Source organism: Pseudonaja textilis, chromosome Z, assembly GCF_049901715.1.
Source record: "Pseudonaja textilis isolate UNSWEBS1 chromosome Z, rPseTex1.2, whole genome shotgun sequence".
Taxonomy (NCBI): domain Eukaryota; kingdom Metazoa; phylum Chordata; class Lepidosauria; order Squamata; family Elapidae; genus Pseudonaja; species Pseudonaja textilis.
The window spans coordinates 53,211,810-53,234,789 of NC_142008.1; the positions used below are offsets into that span (position 1 = coordinate 53,211,810).

Consider the following 22,980-nt stretch of genomic DNA (forward strand, 5'->3'; position numbering starts at 1 on the left):
TAATAATCACAGAATAATGCAATGTTTTTCAACCTGACTCTCTAGTTATTTTTCACCATATTTTTACTCTGATCCATTCAACATGACCAATTATTAGAAATGAGTTTTATTAAACATTCTGAAAAACTGACATAACAGATGTGTTGTGTATTTATACTTAAAGCACCTGATAAAATTAACACAATTACATTGGGATTTTTTTTAAATCTGTGAATAGCTCTAGCTTTCTTAATCAGATTTAACTTTCCATTCAGCGGGTGATGGTTGGGCAGCAGCAGAGTATGGCATATGGCCTCTGGGAAGATGAACTCTTATTCTTGATTTAAAAAATGAAATTCCCCACCTCCTAAAAGCACAGAAGCATCCACACAACAGACCAAATAATACTGTCCAACAGCTCACTGATGGTGGTCCTTAAGTTCATTGTTAAGTGCAATTATAGCTCTGGGATAAAAACTATTCAGAAAACGTGTGGTCCGAGTTTTAATTGTTCTGTATCTTCTGCCAGAAGGCAACAGTTCATAAAGATTGTAAGCAGGATGGGACAAATCTCTGAGAATGTTGTGCAACTTCCTCAAACAGCGAAGATGTTGTCCAGGGCTGGTAGCTGGAGCCCAATGATATTCTGGGCAGTTTTAATGATTCTCTGTAGAGCTTTTTTGTCCGCTACAGAGCTGCTCCCATACCATACAAGAATGCTGTATGTCAGGACACTCTCAGTGTTACTGTGGTAGTAGGACAGAAGTAGTAGTAGATCAGACTGCTGGAATAGATGGGCCAGGGTCCAAACTAGCAGGATTTATATATGTTTTTAAATTATTAAATAATCACAGGCTGTACTTCCTTATCGGGAAAAAACAAATGGGAGTCAAGAAAATTCTGTCTCAATCTGGAAATTAGTAGAAATAATGATAACTCTCATCATCTTGTTACCAGTATAATAAAATTCCTTTATTCAGTATTAATTCTCTCAACTCATTAGCGCAGACAGTACTGGTATGGAGGTAATGATAATTTTTTAAAAATAATGTTCTTAAGATCAACATCCATTGTTTCTGCCACAGGATAAATTTAAATAAATAAATAAATAATTTTCTGCAGTAATTTTAAGTTTGTAAATAGATGATTTTCTTTTTCAATATTTTGGAATTCCCCAAATGTTATAATGCAGGTATCTGTAAGCAGGACACAGTGCTCAAAAAGACAATTTTTGAAAGAATTTCATTTGCATATTGAGCAATTTTATAAGCTATCTCATATTCTCTTCCGCTGATATTGGCTGCAAACTTTTGCTCCTTTGATCAAATAACCTATGAGTTCTGAATATTTCACTGAACTATGAATGCATCTGTCTTTATCAAATCTCTTATCAATTATGTGAGTAGAATGTGTTTCAGTATTGATAGTTGCTTCAGTATGAGTTTAAGAGGTTAAACTTTTCAGATTATCTCACAATTGACATATTTTTTCAAATAATTATATGCAATTCAGTATTTTCACAACCTCTATAAATTGAAAAAATAAATGCAATAAGCATAAACTGACACAAGGTGCTATAGATTAAGTCATTTTTAAACACAATAATTTAATTAATGAATATCAGCTCTCTCTAAGCTAAATTAAGACTTGTGGTGATGGTGTAGTATAAAGGCATTATTTTCTCCACATCTGTGTGATGCTTCCTGGTTACTGCTTGTTTTCTATCCAAATTGTCACTGTTATTGCTATACTATTCCTGATGTTTTGGGATACCTGTCTAGCCTAATTGGATAGATTTTTTTTTGTTAGTTGCGAAGTTGTGTCTGACCCATCGTGATTCAATGGACAACGTTCCTCCAGGCCTTCCTGTCCTTTACTATCCTCTGGAGTCCATTTAAGCTCATGCCTACTCCTTCAGTGATTCCATCCAGCCACCTCATTCTGTTTTCTTCCTTCTTCTTTTGCCCTCAATCTTTCACAGCATTAGGCTCTTCTCCAGTGAGTCCTTCCTTCTCATTATGTGGCCAAAGTATTTGAGTTTCATCTTCAGGATCTGGCCTTCTAAAGAGCAGTCAGGGTTGATCTCCTCTAGGACTGACTGTATTAATCACCTTGTAGTCCAAGGGACTCACAGGAGTCTTCTCCAACACCATAGTTTAAAGGCCTCAATTCTTTGACACTCAGCCTTTCTTATGATCCAACTTTCATAGCCATACATTACAACTGGGAAAACTATAGCCTTGACTATATACACTTTTGTTGGCAAGGTGATGTCTCTGCTTTTTAATATGCTGTCTAGATTTGCCATAGCTTTCCTCCTCAGGAAATCTATCTATCTATCTATCTAATCTTGGTGGGAGGATAATGATAATTTTCCCAGCAATGAGCAATGATAAGAACGGAATTTTGACTGCTTTTATGCACTTAGGCATTAGTTTAATTAAAATAAAAAAATCAAATATTTTGGAAGTTTAACACTTATGTGATGACTTATTTGGTTAAAAGATAACTCAGCAATCTTTACTGGAAAAGGGGCTGAACACCAAATTAGTAATATCATTTTTTCAAGCTTGTTTGGGAGTGACAAGAATTTGAAAGCATGTGTGATTGTAAGCAATATGTCTGATGAATTTTAAGTATACTGAACTTGTTGTCTTACAGGAATATAAACAAAATTGGAATGAACAGGAAGTTTGCATGAATTTTTTTTTATAAAGTATGTTTGAATTCATGTCTATACAATCTTGGCAACAATACAGGAATGGTTTGCTGCAGGTTTTTTCTGGGTTTATTTTGAAATTCCTTCTCTTAGGTATGACTTGTGTTTCTTCCTGAATTGTCTGTGGTCCTTCTAGAGAACTTATGTTGTTGAAGAGCTACTATAGAAACTAAACGTAAGATTTTGGTAGCTGAACAACAAAATATTGCAGAAAACAAGATATATCTTTATTAATAACCTGGAATTGGTTATTAAGACTATATGGAATGCATTAAAAATAAGTCAGATATTTGATATTTGAAGAAACGTGTACTTTGGCCATTTATACAGGCTGATTATGTAGTCAGCCAGACTATGAATCAGCAAAAGAGATTCCTAGATTAAATGAGGAAACAGTTGGATGAGATCAAGCATATTACAGGGTTTTTCTTAAAAGCTCAGAAAAGCTATGAGATGAAAATTGAAATGGTGAGCATTTGTCTAAGTGATACTAGAAGTCAGATCCATTGCAATAGCACTTAACAAATGATATGTAATGGATACATGTCAACCTGACTATTCTTTGGAAAGACAGATACTGAAGTTGAAACAAAATACTTGTTTGCCCAAATTCATATTCATTGTGTCAATGACACTGTTTAACTATCCCCTTCTCCTGCTTGAGCAGGGGGCTGAACTAGAAGACCTCCAAGGTCCCTTCCAGCTCTATTCTAATTCTCCTTTTGCTTTCAATCTTTCCCAACATCAGAGTCTTTTCCAGTGAACTTTCTTTCTTCGTTAAGCGGCCAGAGTATTTTGTTACAGCTTCAGCATCTGTCCTTCCAAAGAATAGTCAAGTTGGGTTCCTTTAGGATTGACTGATTTAATCCTTGCAGTCCAAGGGACTCTTAAGAGACTTCTCAAACATCACAATTCAAAAGCATCAATTCTCAGTTGTGGAAGTTGAGGCACTCACTATTGGGGAAACCATGACTTTTGACTATAGGGACATAGGGATTTTTGTCAGTTCAGTAATGCCTCTGCTTTTTAATATGCTGTGTAGGTTAGCCATAGCTTTCCTCCCAAGGAGCAAGCATCTTTTAATTATATTTATTTATTGAATTTATATTGCCGCCTTTATAATTTATAATTTATACTGCTCATGGCAGCTTGAGGTGGCTTACAGAATGTAAAACCATATCTAAAACCCACCAGGTGTATCTCCCTCAGGAATGGGACCTGCAGCATTCCCTGCCTCCCCGCTCTGATGGGGCGTGTAGATGTGACCGACAAGAGATGGTCACTCAGATAACCTGGTTCCAAGCCATGAGTATCCATCCTGTTTTTCATCAATCCCTGTTAGTCCCCGTATCGACTGACAGCCCGCATAGACCTGCTCCACCGCTGCCGGCCCCGGTAGCCCCTCAAGGAGAGGCGGAGTATGAAGTGGACAGCATCTGAGATTCACGTCAATTGTGGGACTGATTTCAGTGGCATGGAAAGGTTATGGATGCCACTGATGATCACGCTCCTTGTTTGGTCCAAGACTTTCATGCGCCCAGTTTCCTCAATGTCCCTATCCACCTGGTCCTGGGGGAGGGGGCCCTGTGGGGGGGATAGTGTCATGCCCTTGTTAGAGTCAGGCTCTGAGGGAGCAGAGGAACAGTCGACAGGGAGTGGAGGTGTGGCTCTGGAGGTTGTAAAGGAGGCTGGGGAAGGGCAGAGGCGGCTGGGTAGTCAGAGGAAGAACCAGGCCCATCCCCTCTTCATCCTAGGATACGCAGGAAAGAATGGAGAAGGAAACAAGTTGGCTTACGAGAGAGGAAGCGGCCATGATCCCCCTCATTGGTTGCAGCTGGGGAGAATAGTATATAAGAGAGATGGTTAAAACACAGAGTTACCAGAAGCAAAGCGTATTTTATTTTGGACTGAAGTTATTTTGGTTGGCGTCCTTCCAACACACTGTGCCTTGTTATCTTCTTGAAGTTGGTAATTACATATCCTGGTCCGTTGTGGAAATTCCTTCATTGTAGTTTGTTTTGGTTTTTTATTTCACCTCTATCTCATTAAGTTCATTAGGTTCATAGTGTATTGCTTTCTTTTGAAGACTATTTTTGTATAAGTTTTATCTCCAACTGAGAATTATTGAACAGTGGGGCCATGTTGGAGGCATTAAAGGACATTTATTTACGTTTTGGATTTTGTTACGTTTGTGTTACACTCTGGGTCATCACAGACTGTGAGTAGGAACCATTGGTCCAGGAAAGGGCATAACTGGTGCACAGCCTGCAGTTGTGCAAAGTCCCTCATGTCCATGACTGTCACCTCCTCTTCAAACAGGAGTTGTAAGTCCAGGAAAAACCCTAGATTAGGCATAGGGTCTGTTTGGGATAGTGCCACCCCATCCAAGGCCAAAGGTGGCAATTCTCCCTGAGACAACGAATCCCAAACCCAGAGCCACTCAGTTTTGCAAGGGTTTAGTTTCAACCCATTGCTCCCTATCCATATATGGCTGCAGTGACCATCTCCAGTGAACTCGCAGCCCAAGAAATAATAATCAATAAAGAGACATCATTCTAGTGGTTCATGCTCACAACCTAGAGCTGTGAACAATCCATCGGTGTTAGTACAGAAATGAGGTTGTCAGTCTGTGCAAAGAAATTGGTTAAATCATCCTGGTAGCTTTGAAAGACAGAAATGTTGTTAGCAGTCTTGCAGTAGTTAGGCTTTTGATTTTTACAAACCTGTGTACCTTACCAGGTTGTTTAATTTTGACTATGTTATGATATGAGGCTCACCAAACATACATAGTTCAAATCCAGATCGTTGTCATTCTTTGTAGTTGGCTGTCACACTGAAATATCTTTGTTTTATTTAAGTTCCAATTCTCTGGTGGTTTCAATATTGGCAGATTGTGGCATTAGTCTCATGGCTGAAGGCATGTTGGGGTATTTAACTGATTCCTTGTTTTTAGCAGACAAATCAGTGACATTAGTAATAGTCACATGATCATTCTCTTTTCACTATCTCATCAGGATAGCAAAATGGCATTGATTTCTGAATTCTTCTGAGCCAAACTCTAAGATAAATAGCACATCTTGTACAACAAATGTGAGGAGCCCAAGCCTTGTCTTCATCACCAATCTTACAGCCAAAGTACAATTGTATGCTTTCTTAATAAATCTATTCATGGTGATTCTTTGAGGAGCACACATGTACTCACCACAAATATAGCAGAATATATCATGGCTATTTTGGCCTTGGTGAGATATTTATGCTGCCTTGAAACAATCACATCAAAATGCATGGGAACTGACACCAAGAAAATGAGTAGTCTTTGTCCATGCAAAGCTGTTTTAATAGTCTTTCCAGATTATTAAATCCATCCATCCAGCTTATGTAATGTAATATGCTAGGAGTGCATGCCTGGACATGTATGAGCTACACAAAGCATCTTATAACACAAGAGAAAATTAGTAAAAAAAAACCTCCAACTATATATACATGTACATATACTCTCCCACACATTACCAACACCATTACATCAAACTGTCTCTCAGTACAGGTTTTATAGCTAACACTGCTGTGCTGGCTAGGAGAAGGGCTTAAAAAGCAGGCCAACAGCTGCCCTCTCACATTCTTTTATTTATATTTATATAAATGTATATATATTTATATACCAGTAGATAGATAGATATAGATATTGAATGTGAGTGTAAGAGAAAGTGTATTTGTGTGTGGAAATAAAGCAGTTAAAACGCAATTCTTTTCTCTAGTAGTGTGACTCACAAGGAGTGGCAGGAGTTCTTGGGTATAGTTAGAAACCTGTGACAAGAAATTGAAAAAAATACAAGATTTCTATAAAACTGTACTTGATAGATTAAATTACAAGTTGTTTTTGTGATTAGGAGTCAAAATCCACAAGATCTACTCAAAAGTGTTCAGGAAGAAAAATATGTGTTGTCCAGTGTAATGGAAGTTAAGTTTGTTGCAACAGCCAGGTACGATAATGTAATGGGTGGCTTGAATTCCAAAAGAAAATGCTATATGGCAATAGATATTTTTCCTTTGTCATGTTTGTATTTCTGTTCCTTGGCTGTTAACTTCTGATCTATACTATAATCTCTCTCTCTCTAACCATCTACCATCCTACCTAATATCTGCCTACCTTCCTACTATCTACTTACTATCTGCCACCTATTTTCTATCGATTATTTATCTACTATCTACTTTCTATTATTTTCAAAACAGTATTTATTTACTACTATCTCTTATCTATTTAAAAGGATGCAGTGGCTAAGATGCTGAGCTTGTTGATCAGAAGGTTGGCAGTTCAGTGATTTGAATCCCTATGCCTATGTAATGGAGTGAGCTCCTGTTACTTCCTCCAGCTTCTGCCAATCTAGCAAGTAGAAAAATAGGGACCTGTCAGATGGTGCTCCATTCAAAATTCAAGAAAGAAATACTTAGACTCCATAGATTAGAGAAAAGATATCTTTTACTGAAAATGAAATGGTAGCAACCATAGAATTCTGAATCTGAGAAATTAGGTGCGCAAATCCCATATACAAAGTGATGGAAACGTTCCCACCCCCAATAGTTCAAATGATTCTTCCAATTAAAAGTTGTGAATATGATCATGTGAGCATCTTCAGGTGGTGATGAGGCCTCTGTCCGTTGACCTTGGCATATTTTGATAAAGGTTTGCAGCTGCGCAGAGAAAAGAAACCTAAGCAAGAAATAGAAATCTAAACAGGAATTTATACTCCCCCCTCCTCATTTTTACAATACTAGAACACCTCCAGCTCGCTTCCCAGACTCTACCATCTCCTCCCCCGTTACTTATGGCAGCCAAAAGATGCAAAGCAATAGTAGAAGATCTTGAAGGCTGACATTTGGCCCTCCTAGAAAAAAGGCGTTAGTCCTAGAAAAGAAAAAGAAACATAAAAGATACTAATTAACAATCAGGTAAATAAAATGGATACATTTCTAGGATTTATCAGATACTTTGTACGAAAGGCTTTGATCAGCTTAGGGGCTCTAACATCTTTTTCATTGACCCATTCAGCTTGGGAAGAAGGGAAGTGTTTCCAAGCCACGAGATATTGGAGCCGACCTCTCCATTTGTGAGAGTCCAGAATTTCTTTAACTTCAAAATGTTGTTCACCTTCGATCAATAATGGTATAGGAGGATCAGGTTGGGTTGGACTTAAACCAGAGGTATGTTCAGGTTTTAACAAACTAACATGGAAAACCGGATGGATTCGTTGAAGAGTTTTTGGTAATTTCAGTTGGACTGTCACAGGATTTACAATATGTTCAATTGTGAAAGGACCCGCATATTTAGGACCAAGTTTCTTCGACTTTTGAGTGGTTTGTAGATATCTGGTGGACAAGAAAACTTTGTCGCCCACTTAATACGGTTTCTGAGGATCTCTCTTTTTGTCTGCAAACTTCTTGTGAGACTGGTGTACATCATCTAGCGCTTTACGAGTGACTGGCCAATTAAGTTGGAGTTGAGATATCCATTCGTCTAATGACTGGATGTTAGGCCTTTCACGAGGAAGTTCAGGTATGGGTACAAAATCTTGTCCTGATGCCACTTTAAATGGGGTAAACCCAGTACTACTGTGTACAGAATTGTTATATGCCACTTTGGCGAAAGGCAATAGGTTGGCCCAATTATCCTGTTGATAGTTTATGTAACATCTAAGGTATTGCTCTAACACTGCATTAGTTCTCTCACAGGCCCCATTGGTTTGGGAATGGTGGGCGGAGCTTAATCCTTGGGCGGAGCCTATTAACTTCAGGCTTCCTCCTTCCTTTTGGCACCCCCTTTGAATCCAACTTGGCCCTGCAGTCCACAGCCCGATGACCTTCCTTCCCACATCGGAAGCAGGCAGTGGGTTTGGGTCTTGCTGCCACCCCTCCCTTCTGGGGCTTGGGGACTTCTTGAGGACATGGAGGGGAAGGCTTGCACCAACCAGAGCCACCCCGGCATCTGCTTCAGGTTAGATCAATTTCCACCTCTTCTGCCAGCAAGTACCACATCTGCAAATCATTTGGGTCCCTTCTGGCAATGCATCTCTGGTATACGTCTTCATTTAATCCATCTTTAAATGCTTCTATCAGGGCTCCCTGGGACCAGCCTCTGATATGACACGCCAGCTGTCTAAACTCTTGGGTGTAATCGGCCACTGACCTCCGCCCCTGATTTATAGTCTTCATCCTGATCCTGGCCTTTCGCTCCACCAGTGGGTCCTCAAATCTTGCCCGCAGTGCAGTCATAAAAAGCTGGGGGGCGTTATCATTATGCAAAGTCACCATCCACTCTGCAGCTATTCCCTCCAGAGCCCTGGTAACACATCTCACTTTGGCTGCTTCTGAGGAGAAGTCCTCCCCGTATTCTCCCATATAGCTCCAAACTTGTGCTAGGAAAAACCCCAAGTCTTTGGGATTTCCCCCAAATTTTACTTCTAGAGGAGGCAGCTTGGGAGCTCTACGTCTTCTAGGGATTACACCTCCTACTGGGGGCCCCGGGGTGTTGCTGGCTGTTGCTCTGGCTCAGGTTGATTTATGGGGGTGGGGGCTGCTTCGGCTTCTCCTGGCTGGGGCTGCTTCCCCTTCATACCTTTGTGCAGCATGAGGTTGCCCAAACGTCTCATTGAGGAGTTGCCTGGCTTGGTCCAGTAAAAGATCTCTCTTTTCCCTCTCTTGCCATGGCTCCTCTCTTCCACGCCATTGGGTGATGGTGATCCCAGGGGGGGAACCTCCTCCAGATCCTTCCAGCCAACACCCAACGACCATCTGGGCTTCACAGCTGGGATCTCTTCCAGACTGAGCTCCGCTAACAATTCAGCTCCCCGTGCCTCCTCCAGCAACAAAGACTCTTGGCCTCCAATGGCGCCCAGGTCCTCCTGGTCACTGGTTGGAGATGACATGATGTTCAGATCCCCTCGGAAGAAACTGGATATTTTCTGCAGGTGGTGACCACAGACCACTTCTCAGTTCCTATGCATTCTGGCTGATGGTTTGGTCACTTTTGAATGTTGGCGGTGCTTTCACTCTAGTGGTAGCATGAGACGGAGTCTACAACAAACACAAGTGGCTCAGGTAGTGCAGCTCATCCAGGATGGCAGATCAATGTGAGCTGTGGCAAGAAGGTTTGCTGTGTCTGTCAGCGTAGTGCCCAGAGCATGGAGGCGCTACCAGGAGACAGGCCAGTACATCAGGAGATGTGGAGGAGGCCGTAGGAGGGCAATAACCCAGCAGCAGGACCGCTACCTCCGCCTTTGTGCAAGGAAGGACAGGAGGAGTACTGCCAGAGCCTTGCAAAATGACCGACCTCCAGCAGGCCACAAATGTGCATGTGGCTGCTCAAACGGTCAGAAACAGACTCCATGTGGGTGGTATGAAGGCCTGACGTCCACAAGTGGGGGTTGTACTTACAGCCCAACACCGTGCAGGACGTTTGCCAGAGAACACCAAGATTGGCAAATTCGCCACTGGCACCCTGTGCTCTTCACAGATGAAAGCAGGTTCACACTGAGCACATGTGACAGACATGACAGGGTCTGGAGACGCCGTGGAGAAAGTTCTGCTGCCTGCAACATCCTCCAGCATGACCAGTTTGGCAGTGGGTCAGTAATGGTGTGGGGTGGCATTTTTTAGCCCTCCGTGTGCTCGCCAGAGGTAGCCTGACTACCATTAGATACTGAGATCAGATCCTCAGAGCCTTTGTGAGACCATATGCTGGTGCGGTTGGCCCTGGGTTCCTCCTAATGCATGACAATGCTAGACCTCATGTGGCTGGAGTGTGTCAGCAGTTCCTGCAAGATGAAGGCATTGATGCTATGGAATGGCCCACCCGTTCCTCAGACCTGAATCCAGTTGAGCACATCTGGGACATCATGTCTCGCTCCATCCACCAACGCCACGTTGCACCACAGACTGTCCAGGAGTTGGGAGATGCTTTAGTCCAGGTGTGGGAGGAGATCCTTCAGAAGACCATCCTCCACCTCATCAGGAGTATGCCCAGGCATTGTAGGGAGGTCATACAGGCACATGGAGGCCACACACACTACTCACTCAGTCTGTCACATAAAATTTGCTTGCAAGCAAACTCACAAAATTAACTCACAACACACCATGTATGTAAACATTGAACTTTTTATAAAAAAGAGAGCAACTTTCATCCAAAATCAGACAAAGCAGGCAGGCAGATTGAGTTGCTCACAGAATCATTCAGTGATCTATCTATCTGCTATTGGCTACCTGAGTATGTCACATAAAATTTGCTTGCTGTGAATCTGCACTGAATAATAGAACCTTCAGTCTAAGGGAGGTTCAGCTGTGCTTAAAAGCAGAGCCGAAGATCTAAAGACTAGCTAGAAAGCAAAAAATCCAACCATTTCCTGCTTCCTAGCTAATCTAAATCTCCCGGCACAGCAGAACAGCTGATGGTTGTAAAAATAGCAATTTAGCAGGCAAGTTTGCTGGGTAAGGAGTAACTGGGTGGGGAGGGTTCCCATGGGTCATGTGGGCAGCGCAGTCTTGTGTTTCTGTGCAGCCTGGATTAATTGCTTTGGGGGGGCACTCTGGGGGTGAGATTTCTCTGCAGCCCACCAACATTTTCTCGAGGCCCACCAGTGGGCTGTGGTCCACCAGTTTGCAACTGCTGATCTATAATAAAAGACTGACCTATACAATTAAAATAATGTGCTAATTATTAGTAGCACAGAAATGTACTCCTGAAATATATTTTCATGTTATTTTGCATTTTGGAATAGAAAAACACTGCATGTTCAAGTTCCATATTTCCTTTAGAGCAGGGTTCTCCAACCTTTTAGACTTTAGGGACCACCACATTCATGATTTTAAATCCCGTGGACCACTAATATGAAATTTTAAAAAAAGATACATACATTTGTAAAATAATGATCAGAGAACTTCCATTTTATTAATATGAAATGCACCTATTTAATATAACAAAATTATAAATGCTTAATTATAACAAAATTTTAAATGCTTTAATCAATAAAATGTCTAATTGTAACAAAATTATTAAAGTTAGTGTAATTATTACAAAATATTGAAGTATTTAAATATTACACATTTTAGTGTGATTTTTTTTCCTGCTTGTTTGAAATAAATTTATGAATTTTTGGCTCCAATAATGTTACAGCAAGATGGAGAGTCATTTTTATTTCAAGCCAAGACTGGTATCGAGTTTTAATTGCTGTGACAGATGAAAATGTTTTTTCGCACAAATATGTTGTTGAAAATTGAATCAAATTTTCATTGCTTTTTCACTCAGCAATGGGTATTCACTTTTTACGGAGAGCCAGAAATGAGGTCTTGAGATGGATGACTGGAATTTAGCTGTGAGGTGGTTGTTGTATGATAGATCGATGAGGCTTTCTTTTTCATACATACTTAAATTGTTATCTTCAATGTTTGCTGCAAAGGAATCTATTATCCACATATTACCATGTCTGGGATCTTCTTTCTTTGGGTAATAACGACCAAAAGATTTTGTGAGTGTAAGTGCTGTTGAACAATGGTTACCATCTGCCAGTTGACATTTTTCTCATATACTCATCAAAATTTGAAAACCTTTGCAGATCTTCTTCAACCAACCATGTTTGCCATAGTAATATTTTATTTTGAAAAACATCCATTTTACCTCATAGTGTGAACACGTTCTGAAGTTGTCCTTACAAGGACATGTTTAATTCATTTAACAATGAAAAAATATCTTCCAGGTATGCAAGCTTGGCTACCCACTCATCGTTGGACAAGAGTTCTTGAAATTTTGGATTATTTTGCTGGTAGAAAGATATTTTGACTTCTTTGTGCAGGGCGAACAGTCAGGTTACTGTTTTGCCCCTTGACAGTCATCTCACCTCAGTGTGAAGAAGAAGAGTATACTCGAAACCCATTTCTTCACAGACATTCAAGAATTGAGTGCTTTGTTGAATTTCATTTACAATTTTAATAACATCTGATAATACTTTGTGTAGTTCTGGGACATTTTTTTCACTGCAAGTTGCTCACAATGTATTGTGTGTTGACAAAATGTCTGGGTGATCAAATTTTTTCACCTTTTCAACAATTCCTGAAAGATGTCCAGTTGTATTTGCAGCACCATCTGTACATATCCCAATACATTTTTCCATTCAATTCTGTGTTCGAGGAAATAACTATTCAGTGCTGCAAAAATCTCAGAGCTAGTTGTTCTACCTGGCAAGTTGAACAAGCAAAGTAGTTCTTCCTGTAACTCTCCTTCACACTCAATCCTCACAAAACAAAGGAGAAGCACATGCCTATTGATTCATCAAGTTTTTATAACTTGATTTTCAATATCTTCTGCCATGTCTTCAATTCTGTGCCTGACAGTGTTAGCGGACATAGAAATTGCATTCAGTTTCTGGACAGCCTGCTTTCCCAAAACCTCTTCACAGGCTTGTAACATGCAAGGTTTAATTAAATCTCCAATCATACATGGCTTTTTATTTTTTGCAATCTGAAGTGCTATCAGAAAAGAAGCCTTTAATAAGGACTTATCTTCAACAGTCATTTTTGTTAAAGCAGTTGCTTGCTTTTGCATATTTTCACACATTTTTTGTAAATATTCTGGGTGTTTTGATTGAAAGTGTCTTCTGAGTTTCAAAGGTTTCATGCCATCATTGGATAAACTTGCAGAACACACAACACACAAAGCAGCTGTGGATCCAGCTCGCTACCAGGTTCTTGCATAAATCCAATTTTCAAGACGTTCGAATCATATTTTCTTGATAGTTTTGAGTTTTTCCTTCTTTCTGCCTCCAGTTTGAATCTTCTTCCTAATAGTGTCTGACAAGGACTGTGGGGGCTCTGTTTCATTGATCAGCTCACGGTTAAGTGAAGTACACATGTTGTTGTTACTATTATCATTAGTAACACTATCTTTTGTATTGCTAAAGAAATGCAAAATATGCCTTTGCTTTTTTTTTTTCATTCATCATGGAAACCATTCAAATCTAAAACCAAACAAGAAATGATAGTTGTCAAAATCAAATTATTTGATGCCATTAAATATTACAGTAAAAAAAATACAGTTAAGGTCAAACTTACCTAAAAAGAGCATCGGAGAAACAAATAAAACAATGGGATGAGAATTGGTATTCTTGGAGCAGGGTGATCATTGTAATGGTCAAAACAATACTGAACTGTTGTGACTGGGAGGTTTGAGCCTGCTGTGCGCTTTGAGTCTGATGTGTCAGAAGACACAGGTTCGAGTGATGAGGGTTTGGCATTGGGATTTGAGCCTGCTTTAATGGGAGATGCAGACGTGAGCCAGGAGGATGAGGAAGTGTTGGAATCACCTTCCTCTCCAGAACCTTCCTCATCAATTATGCCTCAGGTGTCAGCAGATGATCGACAGAACGTGCCAGAGTCCTTGGGGGATGATCAAGCCGATGAATGTTGGGTTGATGTAAGGACTAGACGTAGGCTGAGACGTCAAGCACAAATTGAAAGGAAACGTCAAATCAGGGACTGAGTAGAGAGACTGACACGCCCCTTTAAGGAATATAAGGAGGCGTGTTAGCTTGGAATTCCCGTTCGGGTCAAACTTTAATTACGTTCGCAGTTCGGAAAAAGTTTTCTGTTTGCTGCTCGGCTCTGATTTATAGCGCTGCTCGTTATCTGGATTTACAGACAGCTTCTGGGAAAGCTGCCAATGACGACTTCAGCCAGAGGAAAGTTAACTCTGTTGTTTCTGATATTGTCTGTTCGTGTTTTTTCCTTTGGACATTTGGACTCTCACCTTGTAGCCACAGGTGAGACAGAACACTGAGCAATATTCGACAATGGTTGCCTCATCTTAAGACTACCCTGATGTCATGCTGTACCTCTTGCTCCCCCCTTGCTAGTGCAGTTTGTGAATTTAGTGCAGGGGTCCTCAAACTTTTTAAATAGGGGGTTAATTCACAGTCCCCAGACTGTTGGGGGTTGGACTATAGTTTGATCTGCCTAATGACTGGCTGGATAAACATGGCCAACTCGATGTCACTCACATCGAGAGGTGCCTCGCCAGCCTCTCCTCTCCTCCCTGCCCATGCTCCTTAGGACTTCAACAGGAAGCAGTTATTGAAGCTAAGCAGCCACCATGAGAAAGAGTTGACAAAACAGCTGGCTCAATTAAAATTGGATCTAATCGAGAAGAAGGCTCAGCAGAAGCACCTCACTGTGGACTATGAACATAGGTTTTCCAATCAGGGGGAAGACCTGTGGGAGTGCAAGGCCTGGAGGCTCAGCGGGCTGAAATGGTCAACCAGTTCCAGGCCATGATGCAGTCCCACTGGAACAAGGCTCTCTGACTCTATGCCACCACCAGCAGTTCCCTCCAGCCTTCACTCAAAGCAAACCAGGAGACTGAAGCAGACCTCTAGTCGGAATTTCTGCCCCTCCGACCCACACAAAAAAGGGGGAAACTGAAGGGGGAAACTCTGCAGCAACACAAGTGTTCATTGCACGTATCTGGCCCAGGGACAGTAGTTTGAGGACCCCTGATGTAGTGCAATATAAAACATGCAAATAATTTTTCTGCGGACCACCAAAATCCTATTTTGCAGATAGCTTGGTCAACTATTAGCGGAGGGAAGCAGCTGGAGTCACTGTCATCTTTTGAGTCGAAGTTTGCTGCGCTGCTTTAGCTAGCACTCCTCGAGAGATGATAGTTAGCAGGGGGGCAATTTAGCATCCGTAATGGACAGCAGAGTTAGGGTTAACTCTGGCTGCTTCTCTCTGCACTATGGACACGGTTTACTGCGGCCCAAGCGGCAGGAGACGAGGGCTGCCTTGGCGCCACCAGCTGTTGCAGGTACACCATGGCGAAGGCAGAATGCTGATGCCGCACAAATGTGAGTAGCGCTTCACTCTCACATCTTCCAGCTACCGCTGCTTCAGCCTGCTTACGCCATGCCCCTCCTGCTGCAACAGCACCATTACCTTGTTCTGACCAGTAAGGGCTGCGCACATGCCACTCCCTATGGTGGAGATTTCCAGCCCCACCATGGGCCAGTTCCATATTCCAGAGCTATAGTAGTCACAGGACTGGCCCTTTGATCATCCTGGAGCAGCTCCTCCATGGCAGGTAGGTGCACTCAGGTGGAGGAGCTGCTCCTGGATGACCAAAGGCCCAGTCCTGTGACTACTATACTCTGGAATATGAGACCAACTTTCCCACCAATGTCAGCAAGCCACCCAAGGGTGGATTTCCCTCCCCCGCTGTTGGTCTTACCTTCCAGTTCCAGCTCATGTGATTCTACTCAAGGTAAGGTTTGCACTCTGCCAAAGGGTGGGGGCCAGTGGGTGGGCGGGCCATGTGGGTGGAGAAGCCTTGTGTTCCTGCACAGCCAGGATTAATTGCTTTTGGGGACCATTTCTTTGTGGACCAGCAAATTTTTTTCACAGACCACCACCAGTTGGCAACCACTGCTTTAGAGAAATTATAATTTTTCTGACTTATCTCCATACAGAATGGGCTGAGAATATTTTTAAATACTTTTACATACTTTTAAATACTGAAGTTGTGGCTTCATTTTAACATTGATTGAACTGTGGCTGTGAACACAAATCCTTCACTTTGAAGAAGGAGATTTCAGTGAGGATTGAAGCCACAACTTCAGTAATTTTATGTCACAGTCATAAAATTGTGATGGCCTAATCTTATATGCACATCTAAGCAAGCTCTTTAGATTGTGGTTGTCTTCTTATAATTGCAATTTTATGATTGTTCTGATTATTGTTATTTCTTAAAAGCTACATGCCATAGTAAGCGTAACAAAACCACTAAAAAAATAAAGCAGATTTATCTAGTGAACCAATTCAAAAAGGCTTAGATTTACCTCCAAGAAGATCCAGTAATTATCTTCTGGTAAACAAATTTCCCCATGTTGTCATAGATCATAGAATAGGGTTGGAAAAGACCTCAGAGATCTTCTACAACATCCAAGTTAAATGGTTGTCCAATCTATTTTTGAAAACATAATAGTACATGATAAAATTTTGGTGGCTGAATTGTATGATGAATGATTAAGGGAGCTAGGTATGCCTTGTCTATCGAAGAGAAGGATTGAAGTGACATGATAGTTGTCTTCCAATACTGCAGAGCTGTCACAAAGAAGAGGAGATTGACTTATTCCCAGGGCATCTGAGGCAGGACAAGAAGTAATGGGTGATAGCTTGTTAAAGAGAGATCCAATCTAGAATAACGATAAATTTTCTGACAGTGTGAGTAATTAATCAGTGGAATAGCTTGCTCCTGGTGGTCAAGACACTGTATTTCTGGACTGGAAGGTTGGAAGTTTGAGACCTAAGTACACCTGACAAGATGAGCTCTCTTTATGCCCCAGCTCTTGCTAACCTACTAATTCAAAAGCATGCAAATGAAGTAGATAAATAAGTAACACTTTGATGGGAAACATTCTGTGTGCTTCAATATATAATCATATCAGTCACATAATCACAGAAGTGTCTTCGTACAATGTGGCTTGATAGGCTAGGAAACAGAAATAAGCACCCCCCACCAGAGTTGGACAAGACGGGACAGGGAAAAACTTTTTGTATCATGCATTAAATTGCTCAGTTTTTAAAAATATATACTAATTGCTTATTAGAATGCATGTTTAATTTATGTTGTGTGAGTGTGTGTGTACACACACATACAAATTAAACCAAATTGTATGTATGTATGTATGTATGGTATTCAGCTTTGTTTGGGTATTTTCCCATGTCATTATAGTTGTGCTTTTAAAGTTGTAGCAACATTTTGGCAGAATCTCATCTGCCATTATTAGGCTTCTGCATAGTGTTCGTCTGTGAGTCAGACTTTCACAGCTGTTTCTGTTTTAAATTTGGTGCTAGCCTACTGCTGTGCCAGAATGGTTTTTTCTTCATCCTGATTGGTTGGGAGTCTTGGTCTGTGTTTTATTGGTCTTGGAGTTTTCTGTGTTCTGCTTGATTGGTGTTTCTAATATCTTCTGTCTGTTTTGTAGCTTTTTTTGTCTTGCTTGGCTGGCAACGTTGTGTTCCTGCATTGGAGGCTTTTAGTGTGGCTTGGCTCTGAGTAAATGGATGACTTTCATTTATTAGGAAGCTAGGTTTCATCTGGGTGCCTGGTTGGGGTGTGTTTGAGCTGGAGGTATCGGGTCTGTTTGTGCCCAGGTGTTTGGCTGGCTTGTGGTGTGGAGATTTTTTTTGTTTGTGAGTGCAGGCTTCCAGATAATTGACAGTCTGGTGGAGTCATCTATTCATGCTTTCAGGTCTTTTTTCAATCTCTATGGCTTCTTCTGATAAGACAACAATGCAACACCAACATACTTCAAATTAACATTTCATCACAGCACAGCAGCTACTAAACGTATCCTGAAAAGAATTGAAATGGCTCTACTCAGGAACGAGCTCCACAGAAAGAGATTCCAATTCAATCAGTTAAACAAAGACCTCCTAACCCTACACCTGGAATTGAGCAACAAAATCCACCCTCTACTTTGGGACAAGATAAAACAACTTACAACTTGGAGAGCTGAAACTGAAACCATTTACAAAAATGACAAACTCCTGAAGAAACTAAAGAAATTAGGACATGACAAGAAAGCCCCCAACAATTCACAACAACACCTGAAACAATTAGTATACATTTCCAACAGAGAACTCACCAAAACAGAAACAGATGTCCTAACCAAAGGATTCAATTATGCTATAGTACCCAGAAAAATCCCCACAGAATCCATCATATGTGGAGTGGAATCCAGCCTAACTAAATTAAATACAGATGAAGCTGATAGAATAAGACACCAAGACATTAACATCCCATGCACAAGCAAACCACCCAAAAGCAACTTGCACAAAGAGGAACTAAAAGCCCTGCAAGCCCTAAGGAACGACAGCAGCATAATCATACTTCCAGCAGATGCCACAGTAGTAATGGATAGAAAAGACTACGAAACAAAATTGACAGACCTACTCCAAGACTCCACATACAAACCCATAAACACGGACCCAACCACATATCTGGAAAAAATAACCAAGAAGAAAACTATAACCAGCCACATGAGCAAAGAGATCCAACAGACGATCATCCCAAGAGAAAAATCTTCCAGATGCCCCAAACTATATGGCGTCCCAAAAATACACAAAGAAGACATACCTCTCAGACCCATAGTCAGCTCCAGAGGAGCACCACTACAAAACTTAGCCAAATACCTAGCAAAGCAGCTACAGTCCCATGCTGAAGCAGCAGCTTCACATGTACAAAACTCATACCACTTCTTGGAAATGATCAAAGATCTACACGTGGAACAAGAAGATCTGCTTGTAAGTTTTGATGTGGTTTCACTATTTACTCAAGTCCCGATAAAAGAAACCCTACAGATCATCAAAAATAAATACCAACTGGCTAAACACCTCATGGAACTAACAGAACACTGCTTAACCAACACATATTTCATATACAAAGGACAAAGATGCAAGCAAATTGAAGGAGCCTGTATGGGATCACCACTGTCACCCGTCATTGCAAACCTGTTCATGGAAGAATTTGAATCCAGAGCCCTAGCCAATGCCACTCACTAACCCAAACTATGGTTAAGATATATCGACGACACATTTGTTATTTGGCCCCTTGGAAAAGAAAACCTAAACAATTTCCTAACACACCTAAACAGCATGCACCCCAAAATCAAATTCACCATGGAAACGGAAACAAACAACTACCATTCCTAGATGTACTAATCTACAAAAAAACAGACGGCACACTAGGACACACCATATACCAGAAGAAAACACACACCAACCGCTACCTCAACGCCCAATCCCACCACCACCCAGCACAGATAAACTCCGTGGCCAAAACACTAATCGCCAGAATCAAATACCTGGCAGACAAGACAAACATAAAGATTGAACTATGCACCCTGACTAAAGTACTGACAGCCAACGTCTTCCACAGAAGCAAAATCACTGGCCTGATCGACAAAAACACACTGAGACATAATGGAGACCTAGAAGATGAACAGACCTATAGAACAGCTGTCCTGCCCTACATAAGAGGTACTACAGACAAAATCAGTAAGATACTACACAGGCATCACATCAAGACTGCCTTCAAAACAGACAGAAAAATAGCAGCCATCATAAGAAACCCCAAAGATAAAATTGACCTGGAAAACCAAGGCATCTATGAAGTCCCCTGTGCATCATGTCCTGCCACATACATTGGACAGACTAATAGAAGAATAAGTACCTGCCTGGATAAACACAAAAATGCAGTAAAAAAGCTGGAACACACTTCCTCACTAGTCCAACACATGAAAGCCACAGGTCATAGTATCGACTTAAATGGCACCAAAACCCTAGCCACTATAGAAAACCCCAGCTACAGAATTATCAGAAGAAGCCATAGAGATTGAAAAAAGACCTGAAAGCTTGAATAGAAGAGATGATTCCACCAGACTGTCAATTATCTGGAAGCCTGCACTCTCAAACAAAAAAATCTCCACACCACAAGCCAGCCAAACACCTAGACACAAACAGACCCCACCCCCCCATACCTCCAGCTCAAACACACCCCAACCAGGCACCCAGATGAAACCTAGCTTCCTAATAAATGATAGCCGTCCATTTACTCGGAGCCAAGCCACACTAAAAGCCTCCAATACAGGAAACACAATGTTGCCAGCCAAACAAGACAAAAAAAAGCTACAAAACAGACAGAAGATATTAGAAACACCAATCAAGCAGAACACAGAAAACTCCAAGACCAATAAAACACAGACCAAGACTCCCAACCAGTCAGGATGAAGAAAAACCCATTCTGGCACAGCAGTAGGCTAGCCCCAAATTTAAAACTGAAACGCCTGTGAAAGTCTGACTCACAGATGGACACAATACAGAAGCCTGATGATGGCAGATGAGATTCTGCCAAAACGTTGCTACAACTTTAAAAGCACAACTATAATGACGTGGGAAAATACCCAAACAAAGCTGAACACCATACATATAAATACCCGTGAAAACTTAAGAAAACAAATACACAAACACACACACACAATTTGGATATGATTTAATTTTTTTTAAAGATACTGAAAATTTACTCAGTATAGAATAATGTATTTTTAATGCTCTAAAGTGTTGTTCAAATCAAAAGGAGCACATAGTTCCAAATGACAGTAACTTTGGTTTTGCTGGATATTCTTTCTTGTAACTTACTGGAAGAGCTGAACTATGATATTCGGTAATATGGATAGCTTCTTGTTTTTTAGGTTACACATTTTCAACAGCTGCCTAAAGATGAAAATGAAATAATGATTCCTGTTCTAACTTCCAAAAAAGCAAGTGAATTACCAGTCAATGAAGTGGCAAGCATTCTTCAGGTAAATAACAACCTGAATATTTCTTAATATTCTTGAGTATTTGTTAACTTCATTTGTCTGATCAGTTAATAATTTGCTAGTTGATCTATTTCTTTATGATGCTCAAATAGTGCTTTGGTTTGCTAAAAATAGTTAAATACCTCTTTATAGTTGATTGGTAAGTACTGATTTGTGCATTTAGATTAAACTCTAAACATAAAGCAGATCCATTTTAAATTTTTATGAGAAGTGATTTTAATCTTGCTAGAATAATTTTGCTTTTAAACAATCATGCTTATTGTGATATAGAGATTTGATACCTATAACTTCTATAACACCAGTCAGTTTGGACTGTTGATTGCATCTTGGAATGAGAAGGACTGCTTTAAGAAATGGGATGATTTGCTGACACTGACTTGCCACAAACGTAGCAATAAACTTAACCATGCATTAAAAAGACAAACCAATTTCTAGCTGCTATGATCACAATACATTGTAGGAAATTAGACTGAATTGCTTTAGATTAGATTGAACCTATGTCCTTGATATTGGCACATATGTGTTCCATAAAATAATTGAAATATCTCTTGTCTCAGATATCTATAGGAAATTCAGGACATAATGATGGCCATTATGTGTCTAGAAATTGAGTGATACCAACCATACTTCTTTAGATACATAAAACCAAATGTTTAACATGACTTGTATATGAATGAACTTATATAGAGATGAGATAGAAATGCTAAAACACTCCCTTGTTTAACCCTTTCTTTTGGGATTTTCTGTCAGTAATTGCCCCATGTTATGTTGCTTCTTAATTTCCAATAAATATTATCTGATAGATGTTTTCACACAACTCATGAGTAAGTATCAACAACCATCCTAACAATGCTAAGTTGTTCAGGAGGGAAGGGAGTGAAGAAATTATAAACAGAACAATTCCCTGCATAGTTCCACAAGCAAAGTCAATGAGAAAGCTATCAGTAGGTTGCAAGTCATTGCTCCTTTTACTCCCAAGGAGCCCTCAAGTGGCCTGTAGATGTCATACTCTGTAGAGTCTGCCTTCCCATATTTTAGTCCAGGTTGCTGTTATAACCTAAGGATTACCTGTACAAGAAGTGGAGGCCATCAAAATTGCATGAAATAGGTTTGAACATTTGGTGTAGAACAGGGGTCTCCAACCTTGGCAATTTTAAGCCTGGAGGACTTCAACTCACAGAATTCCCCAGCCAGCTTTGCACCATTACCTCGTTACCCTGTAGCTTTGCTGGCTGGGGAATTCTGGGAGTTGAAGTCCTCCAGGCTTAAAGTTGCCAAGGTTGAAGACCCTGGTGTAGAACATCTGCTTTTTTCGCTTTTGATTTTCAAACTACTAAAATTTGTATTCGATATAGTGTCATATAATCCTAAAAGTCTGTTACAATATCTAGTTTCTATTCCCTTGAGTGTAGGAGTGTCTCTTCATTTAATAGTAAACCTTCATTTAATAATAATTGATTATTAAATCATCATCATCATCATCATCATCATCATCATCATCATCATCATCATCATCTTCCAGAGCTTACTGGGGGATAAAAAGATAGATAATCAGAAGGCTGTTAACAAATTTGATTAACAGCTTAAAGCCCAGGTGACTACTTATATAATCAGTTAGTACATGCTATAGGTTTGATAGATTTTTTTTGCCTCCTTAAAAAATTCTCTTTTTTAAAAATATGGAGACTTGTTTACTGAGTGAATTAGAAAAAACATTAAATTAAAAATAATCTGATCATTCAGTTCTTCAAACATAATGCTAATACTAATGCTGTATTAAATTCTGTGATGCAATTTAACATGAATAATTAACTTTTAATGTATCAGTCATGTTTAAGATAAAGTTATTTTCTGGCTATAGGTGCC

The 22,980-nt window shown here is 40.3% G+C and overlaps 1 protein-coding gene across 12 annotated transcripts in view; it reads left to right on the forward strand.

Annotated features, from left to right (window-relative positions):
• Nucleotides 1–22,980, forward strand: part of ATP2C1 (ATPase secretory pathway Ca2+ transporting 1) — a 99,912-nt gene that overhangs the window by 2,009 nt on the left and 74,923 nt on the right. For all 12 annotated transcript variants that reach the window (XM_087916683.1, XM_087916690.1, XM_087916687.1 and 9 more), the window contains one exon: nucleotides 20,986–21,096. In XM_087916683.1, the coding sequence (XP_087772809.1) occupies nucleotides 20,986–21,096 (111 nt within the window). The remainder of the gene's footprint in view (nucleotides 1–20,985; nucleotides 21,097–22,980) is intronic.